Source organism: Saccoglossus kowalevskii, chromosome 21 (assembly GCF_978046115.1).
Source record: "Saccoglossus kowalevskii chromosome 21, keSacKowa6.1, whole genome shotgun sequence".
In the NCBI taxonomy this organism is placed as follows: domain Eukaryota; kingdom Metazoa; phylum Hemichordata; class Enteropneusta; family Harrimaniidae; genus Saccoglossus; species Saccoglossus kowalevskii.
The window spans coordinates 7277492-7291194 of record NC_140661.1 but is presented as its reverse complement, the minus strand read 5'-3'; the positions used below and the strand labels follow the sequence as shown (position 1 = coordinate 7291194).

Below are 13703 nucleotides of genomic sequence, written 5' to 3'. Positions count from 1 at the left end.
TGCGATGACGTCATACGAACAGCGCCCTCATGGTCGTCCCTATAGTCCAGCTTTAGCATAAATAATGACGTCACAATGGGAATTCGTGCATAAATTAGCATAAATGAGGAGCAATGCCTTAAAGGGGATCATTTGAATGAGGATGACGTCACAATGGGATATTGTGAATACATTTGCATACATAAAATTGATGTGAATACGAGGTCGTGTCGAGGTCATCGTGAATACATTTGCATAAATTACCATCATTTTTTTTTAATTATTTTTTAATTATTTTTAATTATTTTTAATTATTTTTTAATTGGACAGGCGTGGACGAAATATTTTTCAAAATGTGTCGTAGAGGGCGCTCACACACACGCACACACACACACACACGCTAATAAATACACATCATTTTGAAAACTAACAGAGTTTATTACACAAAGAAGGGAAATCTACTAATGAGTAAATAATCAAAAAGAATGGATTAAAAACTGAGTAATTGAAATTGAGTATATAGAAAGTATACATTTTGTTTTTGTTTTGTTTTTGTTTTTTGTTTTTTTTGTTTAAGTAAATAATCAAAAAGAATGGATTAAAAACTGAGTAATATAAGAACAAAAAATGACATTTTGAGTATATAGAAAGTATACATTTTGTTTTTGTTTTGTTTTTGTTTTTTGTTTTTTTTGTTTAAGTAAATAATCAAAAAGAATGGATTAAAAACTGAGTAATATAAGAACAAAAAATGACATTTTGAGTATATAGAAAGTATACAATTTGTTTTTGTTTTGTTTTGTTTCTTGTTTGAGTAAATAAACAAAAAGAATGGATTAAAAACTGAGTAATATAAGAATAAAAAATGACATTTTGAGTATATAGAAAGTATACATTTTCAAATGCGGATAAGTATTCGATTATGATAAAAACAAGAAAACACGAGTAACACCGAAAAGTCAATACACACTTTTTTTCTAATCAGAATCGCTCATCTGTGATAAAAAGAAAAAAGAGAAATAATATGAAATCGATATATATATATATATATATATATATATATATATATATATATATATACATGTGAAATTTCAAAAGCATAAGTCATCTAGTAAAACTGCGTGGGAAAAAATATTTGTCATAAATAGGGAGGTTGAGTCCGGTCACGTTTTCGATATATCTGTTCACATAAAGGTCATTCAAATGTCTATCACGCGTAAAAGAGTCGGCTACGGACTTCATAGGTTCCCCTCGACATCTGCGCAGCAAGTAATACAGGACGTATTGACCACACACTGTAGAGAACGGAGCTTGTAGTATTTGATGATTGTAGACCCATGTACAAACGTTTTTATCGAGAAATCTCTTAAATTCCACGTAGTAGGGTTGACTACCATACGAGTCAAAATATTCTCCACGGTAGGGATCCTTCAGATAAAAAGCCACCCAATGTGTCCCACCTCCGCTACTATCATCGGTGTTTGATACGAATGCTGCGGGATACTCCAACACTTTAGCCTTAGGCAGTTGATCTCTAGCATAAACGCCAAAGAACACGTTTCTAGTGTACGGATTAGTCGACAGAATACGATTCAGTTGATTCGTGTCCATCGCAGCTAGAAATCAGTCAATACGTTTCTGTCTCTGTCAATCTCGATAACGTTATCGTATTCAGCATAAATCAAAACGGACACAGTCTCAGTCAATGCTTGTCTGAACTGAATCTCAAGACCAATCTTTCCTTCTTGTATCAAATTGAGGTGATAATCGCTGGCCGATTCGTCGGGAGTGAGGTCAAATGCGAAGATTGTGTACCCTTCGGGATATTCGTCTCGAGTGATGCCGTTGCCTTGGTCTTGACCCATTTTATTTGTACCGGTAAATAGAGTGTAATAAGCCATGGTGCAACTTCTGCCACCAGCTGCCGTGAAGTCTGTCTTCAATGGCTTTGCGGGAACTTGCTCGCCTCTAACATTGAGAACCAGTGATGTGATACCGTAATTCTGGAAGTTGAATGGATTGGTTTCGTAGGATCCGTTGAAAGACGTATTAGAAACCAGACACAGGATGATCCTTTTGGGCAGCTGACCGAGGAAGATCAAATCTTTGTTTAATGACATTGTACCAGCGGGGATGGAAGCGATTTTCATAACGCATCGATCGATGGGGTATTTTGCAGTACCCTGTTTCAACGCTTCAACGTGTCCCAGTTGTACGCTGGGGCTCAACTTGACTTTTCTCACTAGGAGGGTAGCATCGGTGATGACTACTTTGAATGCTGGATTTTCGGTTGAACTGATCAAGCAGAACTGATTTTTACTTCGATGTAATTTCAGTCTAACTTCCACCCCATTGAGTAAATACTTTGGTTGAAAAAATATGTCCCCGTGTATTCGTCCGATCATGTCGACCGTCTTACTGAGTGATGTATATGCGTATCGACGTTTGAGTCCCATGTTAGCGTCACCATCATCAGCCCTTGGGTTTGCAACATTCATTTTTCCAGCGGTGTCCTTCTCAAATATCGCAGCACCAATCTGCGTTGATTTGGCATCGCCTCCATAATTCAATAGCGTTTCGATCATGGCTCTGTAAGAATAGGTGGGAGATGCATCCGAAATCTGCTTTCCATTTAGGTACACGTCGATTTGATTGAAGAGGGAATGCAACCACAAGTTTGCAGGCCCTACAGTGGCGTCCGCAGCCAAATTACTTCCATTTGCATTCGTGATTTTAGCCTTGATGTGCAAAAGCGTAGAACCAATATCGATGTAGTCACTTCCGGCCGAAGGTATTACAAATTCGATCGGACCATCGGCTATATTCGTGAGTGGGTTTACCTCTTCGTAACTTCCTTTTTCGATACTTGTCTGTGTCGGAGGAATAGTAAAGAGATCGAGTTCCGTCTTTGCGCATTCACAGGAGTGTTCGTGTACAAAAGCCATGATGTTCAGTCGAATATATCCGGAGATCTTCTCCTCTTCTTAGCCTTGGAAGAAATGACACGTCTCGTTGTTGTCTTCTTTCTTTTGATGGTGCGTCCTCGCCCCGTTTGAGAGGGTCTTCCAAATAAATTGCTCAATACCGAAGAAGTAATTTGACGACCCGCAGTCTTTGCTCTACTCGAAGCCGCTTTTTTAAAGTTTTTCCCTTGTACAACATCACCTAGAATACCCAAACCGGCATCGAGCGCTGGTTTTGCCACTGCTTTCAGACCTTGTGTTAACAGAGGTGCGGCCGATCTCGCCAATCCAGAAAACATACTTCCGATTCCATATCCGCGTTGCAGTCTCGTGCCAGAAAATACAGATCCTCGTCCAATCTGATTCATGTAGTAATTTCTATAAACCCCCACGTGAGGAGTGTAAGGTCGATGTCTGTTCATTTTTTCTTCACACTAGCGAAGGACGAGCTTTGCGAAAACTCAGCGTCACGATCACTCGTCCGCGTTGAAATGGCACCTTCTCCCCCGTATCAGACCTTATATCAATCTCCACAGTCTCAAATGTTGACGTTCGAATCGGCAGGAAGTAAGGTTTGTTGTAAGTGTGATTGACGCTATCACCGTGGGTTCCTTCAACATTGACTATTCTCAAGAGAGGTACGGAAACGTCACCGACCATTTGGTGTTCGACCATATTGCAATACACGTAGAGGGAATACAAACTTCTAATGTCGGCAAGGTAGGGACTAGTGCGTCTTTCGTTTGTAATTGTTGTATTTGAGGGAAATCCTAACAGTTCAGCCAATCCACCCATCAAGATTACACGAGCTCCTTCTTCAACCGCCACGGTCACTCTCCTTGACCTCGAATTATATGTCATCAGTATTTCATCTGGTAGACCTTTTTCTCGAATCGCATCTAAAATCATTTCGATCGAGTTGTAGTAGCCCGGATTCAATTTCAGTTCTCCGTGATCTCTCATATTGGGTGAGGCATCGTAAAAGATCCTATTTTCGTCATATACGACGTTGTACCACGAATTTGGGTAGTGGATGTCGGCCAATGCTACTTCCCAATCGCCATCTAGCGAAAGCGTTCTCGGTAGTTTGACAGTGTATTTTGTCAATGTGTTGTTCGGGAACACATCGAGCGAGGCATTACTAGGGAGCGTCAAAAAAAAATCCTTTCCAGACATGATGATCTTTTGAAATGAATCGGGTCATCGTGTGTGTGAATGGTATTTATAAACGTTGCAAGTCCCTGATCCAAGAATTAAACGAATCATCATACCCACGCCACTTAACGAAATATTCCACGTGACCTTTACGTTTTCTCTTGCGCAACACATTCTCCACAATGTACAATGCATCGTCGTCTTTTACTATTTTCTGAAGTTCTTCTTCGTAGAAAGTACCTTCCAACATTTCGCCGTTGTAATCTGAAATTTTGTAAACAGGTGGTTGTGTGTTGAGACGTCCAACAATCGTGAATACCTCTTCGGTCCAATTGGGTAAGTAACCTTTTTTGAAAACGTGTTTGGTTTTACTGATTCTGACTCTGTCACCGAGTTTATAAATCTTCCTCTTCTTCACCCCATTTTTCTCTGTGTTTAGATCACCGTACAATATGTCTCTGACCTTTTTCTGGTTCGCGTAGGTAACGAGTGAGGGTTTGGTATTTATACTTCTGTGATGGGTATTGTTGTAAGAACGTACCATGTCGTCTAATACAGGTAGATAAGTCAACGTGTTGTTCTTCGTGAAATATCTGAACATTTTTCCCTTGATGGTTCTGTTGTATCTCTCCACAATGCTGGCTTTAGTCTCATTGCCTGTAGTAAAGAACTTAATGTCTTCGCTCTTGAGGTAGTTCTGAAAAAGTCTGTTGGTGAATTCAGTTCCTCTGTCCGTGTGCAAAACGTCAGGGCGACGCCCCTTCCCGAGTATTTTCCGAAATGCCTCGACCAAACTCGCCCCTCTCTTGTCTTTCAGAGGTACGACGAAAGCATATTTTGAAAAAACATCGATACACGTCAATAAGAACTTGTATCCACTGTTGTATCTGGATATCGAGGAGAGATCGCATAGATCAGCCTCCCACTGCTCGTCCACTTGGAAAACCACCACCCTCCTTCTTTTAAAGGACCGTCTAGAAGGTTTGTGCAGAGTATATGTATCCTGTTTACTCAACCACTTCTTCACGTCCGACTTGGTTATCTTTTTTCCTCTCTTTGTTTTTTTTACGGCAGCATAAAGGGAATTCAAACCCCCGTAACTTCCAGGACTTTGGACATCGTAAAACAGTTCGTCTAGGACGGTGTCCATCTTCTTCGTCATTGTTTACGGGTGTGGTTATTTCACACGCGCAGAGGCAGTGGATACGTTCGATAAACGAAAGCAAAGCAGGACAGCGTGGATCCATCACGACCGACTGAACCAAAGTGAGATCTAGCGGTTGCGATGAGGTTCTATTTAATACGTCACCCACGTGTGTCGAGGATGAATGGGAGTGGAAACCACATGGGGTCCACGTCTCTTCGGAACTCTCCCCTTGAGTGTGTTGGTATGCATGTAAGACCACCGATCTGTATTGCCAACAAGGTCTTGAGGTACATTTGACATTTTCATAACTTCGGCAAATTCTCTCCAACCTGTGGGGGTGAAATTCTTCCTTTTACGCAAGAAATCATTGACTAAATCGATGATGTGCGTGCCTGGCACGGATTGTCCATCAATGATTAATTCACCATTTTCACCCCAGTCGACCCGTTGGTTCTGTTTAACTTTCTGTAGTAGAAGCTTCGCTTTTCTCTGCATGCTCTTGGGAACACTTTGTAAGACTTCGGATGTAATTTGATCTGGCACACCATCTTTGTCGGGTTGAGATTCCTGATCGGCTACAGCATCAGTGTTGGGTAATTGCTGCGTAACGGAGATTGGAATCGGTTCGTTTTTCTTCTCCCGCAACAACAAGTACTTGCGTAGAACCTGTTGGTACAGTTTGACTTTTTCATCTTCAGGCAACTCTTCCATTTGCGTTATGTCATTCATGTCTCTATCCAGCGAAGTCAATGATTTCACCACAGGTCTCGTCATTTGAGCATTCTGGCTTTGGATGGTAGATAATAGCTCAGCAGGGACTAAAGCCATCTTCTTCACGGATTCCATCTATTTAAGACCTAGTAGGGGAGGGAGTATGCTCGAAATTAAGGGAGCAATCAAGGCGGCCAGGAAACCTCCTTTCTGAACCAGAATTTTTTTCTTTTTCTTGACTGGAGTTTTCTTATTGGACAGTGCTCGGAGATGATTCACGTACAACGCCAATTTTCTTTTCTGACTAGGTGATAGCTGGACGTTCCCTTTCAACACATTGAGCGAGCATTCACACAGACACTGTATCAAGTCACTAGAGGCTCCATCAATTATCCCCTTTTGTTGTTTCGAGTTGGCCTTGTGCAATACAGAGAGAAAATCAGCGTTCTTTCGCATGCGGGATGACATGGTGAAATGACTGACGATGAAAGACTGTCTTTTTTTATACCTTTCTCACATACACTATCGGTACTTGAGATGAAAGTATGTTCGTTCGAATGCGTATTTCCTCAGGGGTGTCTGGCATCAGATCCACGAGGAGGTAACCGTGAGGTTCTTGGGTGGCATCGGTGAATGCCTCCTGAAGAAACTTAATGTTTCCGGGGTACATTTGCTTTGCCAGAACGTTGACTTGTGATGCGTCCCTTGGATTTTTAAACAGGAAAATGTAGTGCGTGTTGAGACTGATGGTTCTCGATTGTCTGCCCTGATGAAAGAGATTTTGCAAAATCAGTATCACGGATAAATTTCGATGGTGAGATCCCTTCGTGAAGAACTGGGCGATTTGTTTATCGTTACCCGTTTCTGTCATCAGATCATCTATCACCAACAAGTTTCTTTTAGCCGGGACGATTATTCTACCAATATCTGGAGGTATCCCTTCGATAAAGCGAATTTGAGGCACTGTCTTCATCATTTCCAAATAGGCTGGCTGAAACTCGCCGTAGCACCAATAGATAACATCTGGTGGTGGAGATATGATGCTGTCACATTGTTCTAATATCAGTTTGACTAAAAACGTCTTCCCAGACTGCGTGGGACCGCACACGAGAGAGGTAAATGGGTGTTTCAATCTTGCATCCATGACGATATCATAGGACCTCGCTGGTTATCGCGTCTCCTTTTACGTTCTTCAATGTACTTTTTCAACATCCAGTTTAAAACAAAATAAGGTAGTGTACATAAGCCAGAATAGACGAGTGATAGAACCAAGTCCGATTTGGTAGAGCCCATGCCAATGTGATTGTTCAAGGTTCAAATGGATGAATGATGGGTAACCGACGATCTAGCTTCTATTTATATATTCTTTGTTTTTAGAAGCCGTATGGGAGGGTACAGTAATCATCTTGTATCACCCGTTTGTCATACACTAAACTGTACGTTTTAACTTCTTCTCTATTGAATATTCTATCTCTCTTGCGCGTTATTTTTCGAGGGTCTTTGACGTGTAGAGGACCGCTTGTTCTCCGAACAAGTCGATTCATGGAGTCAAAATTAATTTCCAGTTGATTTCTGTAATTGAGGGTGAACCCTCTCACTTTACACACCGTTTGGTTCCCACTTTTGTCCGGTTTGTGTAGTCGGTACGCGTAATTCTTCGGTCCTCCCGATACGAAATGTGTGATGTAATTATCCGTCGGAGTTATTTCTCTCGTCAAATCTCCGAGATAATCACCTGTCGGTGGATCCCATTCTCCAGCTCGTTGGATGTAAATGATGGAATCTGTGTCAAAGTACAAGACTCTACTACCTAATTTCTCCAGAACACTGTAGAGTTTAAGTCGGGCATAGCTTGTCGTCATGGCAGCCAGTACAACGTTCGTATTGGGTGCTTCGGTAATGTTGTCTTCTTTATCGCAGTGCTGGACAAGAACCATTTCGTCAGAGACAAAAGAAAGATCTGTGACGTCCTTTGTATTATCCATCAACATTTCCAACAGTTTGGCGGATGTTTCTACATATGTACTCTGTCCAAAGTTTGATCTCTGTCCCAGCTTTCCCCAGAACGAGTTGAGATTTAGCTTGGCGAGAGCTCTGAGACCTGGATTGGTGGTTATCTTGCTTCTGTCCAAGACGATACCTTCTCTTTCGCGGTACCTTTGGATGTACATGGTTCGGTCTTCCTCAGTGCGACACCACTCTGGAAAACCGGAAGACTCTTGTTTAATTTTCAGAAACATGTTGATGTAATCGGTGAACAGCCCTCCTTCTCCAGTTTCAGGGTTGTATGTTGCCGACTCATCATAATGCCAAACTTCGTATACCTTGGTGATGCGATACCCTACTTCTTCAGCCTTTTCCAATTCCGGAGTGCACCAAACACCCGTCAGCTGACGTTCATTGACACCATGGTGACATTCGTCTTGATTCATGGTTTCCGCGCATTTGGAACAGAGTGGGAACATCAGTTTGTTGTTCACCCTGAAAGGTAGAACTGGTATATACAATCTCCTCGGAGGTAAAACATCGCACTTGATAATACCGAAATAGTCTGTGGGTTTGGCGATAAAGTCTTTAGTTACGACTGTCGGGTGGCCAACTGGATATCGCGAGGTCTTATTGATGTACGGGTAGAGGCTGCAAAAGTCAACATATTCTATCTTTTCGCCTTCCTTGACCTCGTAATACAGACTCAGGGCGTTGGTACGACCCCCGAGAAAAGCCTCCCTACCTCTGATAGGTTTTGAGATATCTAAGCTTCCGACAAACCTCTCGACTTTGTGATTGTTCTTCATCAGGTTTTTGAAATCGCATTCCCACATGGTGACTAGCGAGTATCCTTTCGATTTCAACCACTCTTCCCTCGCCAGTAGTCTTTCGTAGAGGGATGTCATACTGAGTTCATTCTTGCGATTCGTCTCATTCCTTCTGGGAAAACACTTTGGACAACCGTGGAAGTAACAACCGTAGTACTCATACAAGGTTTCGGTAGAAGCATCATATCCGTCTACGTAATAAGGTCCAATTTTCATCTCCCTTCTGGAATTACGAACATGTTGAATATGCGTGTTATTGACGTGTGCCTCGTATTCCATCCATCTTATAGCATCTGCAGATTGATTCTGGGCGCTGAGGTACCCTTTCTCAGGCACAACCCCGATTGTGTCAGGAGTCAGGAAATGCTTTCGAAATATGACGTTGCACACAGAAGCGATCGTGATGCAATGGCTGAAGGGGTCAACTTTGGTGAGATCCATCATCATCGATCTAAATGCCAAACAACACTCCTCGAGTATGCGCACGTCGCTCCGACAGTACTTGAGCAGTTCTTTACGTAAATCATAAACGGAATTCTTTTCTACTTCTCCATTGTACCATGTGTAGAATGTCTTTCTAGCCACCTCCTTCATACCATCTGGGTCAAAATAACGAGCCCCGGGTATCGGTCCTCTGTAATTGTCTCCAGTGGATCTCGGAAACAGGTGAGGAAAAAAACCCTTGTGTAACTCGTCTATGCCGAAGGTCTTAGGAAGTTTAGATAGAGCCATGGGCAGGAAATTCAAGCTATCAATGAATTTGATATCTGCACGACGAATGTATAGTTGCATGACTTTCGAACCATTCATGATGACTTCGGGTAGTATCTTGTGATCGTGACAGTATTTCAGAATCATAATTCCATCATACCCCTTTGAATTATGCGCGATGAAAATCATCCCATTATGCTCTTTTTCTAATGCCCACTCGCAGAAATCTTCCAAGGTACGTGAACCATTGAACACTTTCTCCGTATTCGGTGGAATTCGCGCTACGCACAGATCTGGAATATGAGTGCAATGTTCGTCGGTCGTGCATTCAAAATCGTAAAAGACGTAGTTACCATGGCTGTCAGAGTTATCCTCCTCCAATTCTTCCATCGAATCGTCAGATTCTTGGTTCTTTTTTCTATCGGTGAGTGGTTGAATGTAACACAGGTGGTCGTACGTCTGAAAAGACTTGCAGGTTTTGCAGTAAACTTCGTTACATTTGTGAGACCCATCACGATATTTGAGGAGTTTGTGACATTTTTCGCAACGTTGAACTGACTGGCAAAGAGTTTTTTTCCCATTAACTGACTTTTGATGCTTTTCGAAACATTCTTCGTTCTTGAAAAATCTGTGACAATTTCCGCATTTTTGCCATCGTGTAACCACGCAGTCCAGTTGATTTCCACAACTCAAACACCCAGTAGGACACACATGCTCGTAACGTTTGGAATAAGACTTGTCACATCGAGTGCAATAGTAGTCCTTTCCCAGAAAACCAGTCATTTTTGTGATGACGTTGTAGTGTTTATCTTTCAGAAACAGATATATGTCTTTAGAACCTTCTGCGGCATCGCCCACAAAGATGATGGAGTCAAAATGATCGTGCGACAATACGTGTATTCTGAAATCGGGTAACACGCTCTGGAATTTTTTAATCTCCTCGATGCCACATGGTCCCTGTTCGACTCTGGCCTTCCGTAAAAGTTCTCTAGCTCGGACGGTTTGCATAGAGTAGTTTGCCGTTTTTTTCCTCTTTATAGAATCCCACACCGATGGTGGATTTTCCTCTTTTGTGGCATGTGCCATGGCGACCACGATCGCTCTGGCGCAACACATCTGGTCATCGGAAACGATTTCAATGACAGATTTGGAATTTCTCAACCTGTCTGCGATCTTTGTATCAAACTGTCGCTTCCTCCCACGTGTTTTGCCGGCACCAAGAGGCATTTCAACAGATACTGTCCTGATGGTGATGTTTTCCTCAAGGGATATATCTTGGTAAGATTGTAGAATCCTCTCCACTTTTGACATCACCTTGTCAACATTCATGTCCTCAACCGGTATAAATGGTAACCAAATTTCGTTGTTCAAGTTGGGTACGTTTATGGAAATGCGAATTTGGTCACGTCCGTCAAGGTCAGAGGTGACCAGCTCGAGCAGTTGATGAAAAGTAGCGTGTAATACGCTATGCACTTCATCAAACGTATTGGCATTTGGATGCGAAACTTTTACAACCCAGTCCGTTCCACTCACCTTAAATTTTTTGACAAAACGTTTTCTCTTACTGACAAGATTGAAATTAATCTTGTCGGTGATATTCTCGTCACTATCATCTGTGTCAGTATCACTGTAATAAAATTTCAAATTAAATAAATAAATACACAAATATATGAATAAATAATCAAATAAACAAACAAACAAACAAATATATAAATAAACAAATAAATAAATAAACAAATAAATAAATAAATAAACATACCTTACATAGTCTTTACGACCCCCACGTTGATATCCCGAGGTAGATGGATGGTTAACAGGCCCTATTGGACTCGGAGGGTGGGAAGGCGTGTTCGTTTCTCCATATATAGAGTACAAATTTTTCTTAGCGGACTTGGGTGTTGCAAATCCAGTACTTGTAGAACTATAAAAACAACAACAACAACAACAAAGATTAAAGACGAAAAAACAAATTTCAACTTACCTCACATGTTTTTTGTTTTTTTTGTTTTTGTTTTTTGTATACTTACGTTACATGTGAGCAGGAACCAGATTTAATAAGACATTTCAACTTCTGATTGAAATCTGGAGTATCTATACTGCTGACTGGAGACCATGAACTATGTATAAATAAATAAATAAATAAATAAACAAATAAACAAACAAACAAACAAACAAACAAACAAACAAACAAACAAACAAACAAACAAACAAACAAACAAACAAACAAACAAACAAACAAACAAACAACTTACGAAACACTATCTTTCGTAGGTGATTTCTCAGATGCGTCGTCTTCACTGAAAAAATAAGAGTTATATTATTGTTATTATTCATATTGTTTACTAAATCTTCATACGCATATCGAACGAGTTATTTATATAATATCGAATACACACCTGCTTATAAAACCATATTCATGTTCTAGGTCTGACAAAGTTTTAAGCTGTGAATTGCTTTCCCTGTAAATTCAAAAAGTTAAAAACATGTTTTATCCTGTTTTATTTTTTCCTCAGGTAAAATTTGAAATAAATAAATAAATAAATAAATAAATAAATAAATAAATAAATAAATAAATAAATAAATAAATAAATAAATAAATAAATAAATAAATAAATCACCCTTCATCTGAATTGTCGCTTTCTTCTGTTTGTCTGAAAATGACAAGAGTTTTGAATCAGCTACAACTTTGTGGTCAGTTCAAAAAAAACTTACTCAGATATAGAGGGCGTGCATTCATGCTCCGATTAAAAAACAAAAGATTTTGAACGAGCTAAGGTTGGAAAATAACGTTGCTACCGGTATGTTCAAACATGTTGGCGGGTAACGCTATACATTATGTTGACCTTCATGACAAAATAAAAGGTCAAGTCTAGTGAAAAGACACCCTAACTAATTGGGAAAATACCGCACATAATCATTGTTTTAAAGCTGAGGGGTATGCTCGATGAATGAGTCCAAGCAAGTCTTGATTCGCTGTGTCAAAGCATTCTTTGCGAATGACCGCGGTATGACATCATTTGAAAATATTGTAGTTTTCGTTTTTAGTAAACAAGTCTTCATTAATTATACATTTTCTACCTACTCAGACTTTCTATTTTCTGTGCCAATTTATAACAATGTCTCTCATAGCATAAAAAGATAAGTATTCTTTAAAGACGTAAAGACTCATGGTAGAAGCTTTCCCCTGGTTTCAACTGACAGTTTTTCACATATCCCGAATTATTAGGTAGTGTTTACAACATGAAAACAAAAAGTAAACAATGAATTCCCTACCTTATATTATCTGTGGACGCCATTTCATTCCGTGTAACGAGTGTGGCTCGATTAAAAATACTGGCTAAGCTATGAAGTCACTGGGATAATACACTCCAACGATTTGTGTTTTGATATCAGATCTGACACCCTGAAATGCCCTAGATAACAGACATTCATAAACCCCTACCCCCCTGGATTCAGGAACAGATGTGAATTTGTTTATTTTACTATAAACATCTTTGTGTCTGTGTGGCCCGTTTGTGCACAGTTACAAACTAGTAACCGTGGTTTGTGTGATAAAAATGGATTATGACGACATAGGTCTGACATTCATCGCTCAACACTATAGCGAACTCGACTTTGATTTCCCCCCTGGATTCATGAATTGTTTTGAACGGAAGAAACCTGTTTATTTTACCATAAACATGTGTGTGTGAGTGTGTGATGAATCTATAAATATATTTGACTTGGTTGGGAAAAATGCTGACATGATGTAAACATCCGGGGTAACAGAAAGGGAATTTTTTAACACGCGACGATAGTATTGCGAATCATTTTATCACTGACGAGCGTACTCGCAACATGGCTTCGAACCAGCTCAGCACCTACCTCAATGAATTCTCAGGCAGTCTCCTACAGGACGCGAGTGCTGGAATGTCCACTCCTGGAATGTCCACTCCAGTTACAGCACAGCCCGATGTTTCTGAAAATTCAACTCGCCGTATTAATCGACGCAAAGTCACGAATGCAGGAATGTCCACTCCTGGAATGTCCACTCCGGTTACAGAACAGCCCGATGTTTCTGAAAATTCAACTCGCCGTATTAAACGACGCAAAGTCACGAATGCACTAGCTATAAGTGGCACAATGCGTCCGTCACCAGCTCCACCAAGAGGTGAGACAGACATTTTTACATATTTGCTTTGCCCTGTCAAGCAATTGTTTGTCACAGTGAATACTTTTCGC

General features: G+C 40.6%; 2 protein-coding genes across 2 annotated transcripts; both read right to left on the bottom strand.

The window, feature by feature from the left end:
- Window positions 1-1595: 1595 nt before the first annotated feature.
- LOC146729605 (uncharacterized protein F54H12.2-like) lies at window positions 1596-2924 on the bottom strand. The gene has a single exon (XM_085495428.1). The coding sequence runs from the start codon at window positions 2922-2924 to the stop codon at window positions 1596-1598; it is 1329 nt and encodes a 442-aa protein (XP_085351554.1).
- Window positions 2925-7328: 4404 nt separating this feature from the next.
- On the bottom strand, window positions 7329-12778 carry LOC146729604 (uncharacterized). The gene is made up of 7 exons (XM_085495426.1): window positions 12756-12778; window positions 12101-12133; window positions 11879-11941; window positions 11735-11779; window positions 11510-11599; window positions 11242-11403; window positions 7329-11109 (listed from the first exon to the last, which is right to left on the bottom strand). Exons 1-7 carry the CDS (start codon window positions 12776-12778, stop codon window positions 7329-7331), a joined length of 4197 nt encoding a protein of 1398 aa, XP_085351552.1.
- Between the last annotated feature and the right edge of the window lie 925 nt (window positions 12779-13703).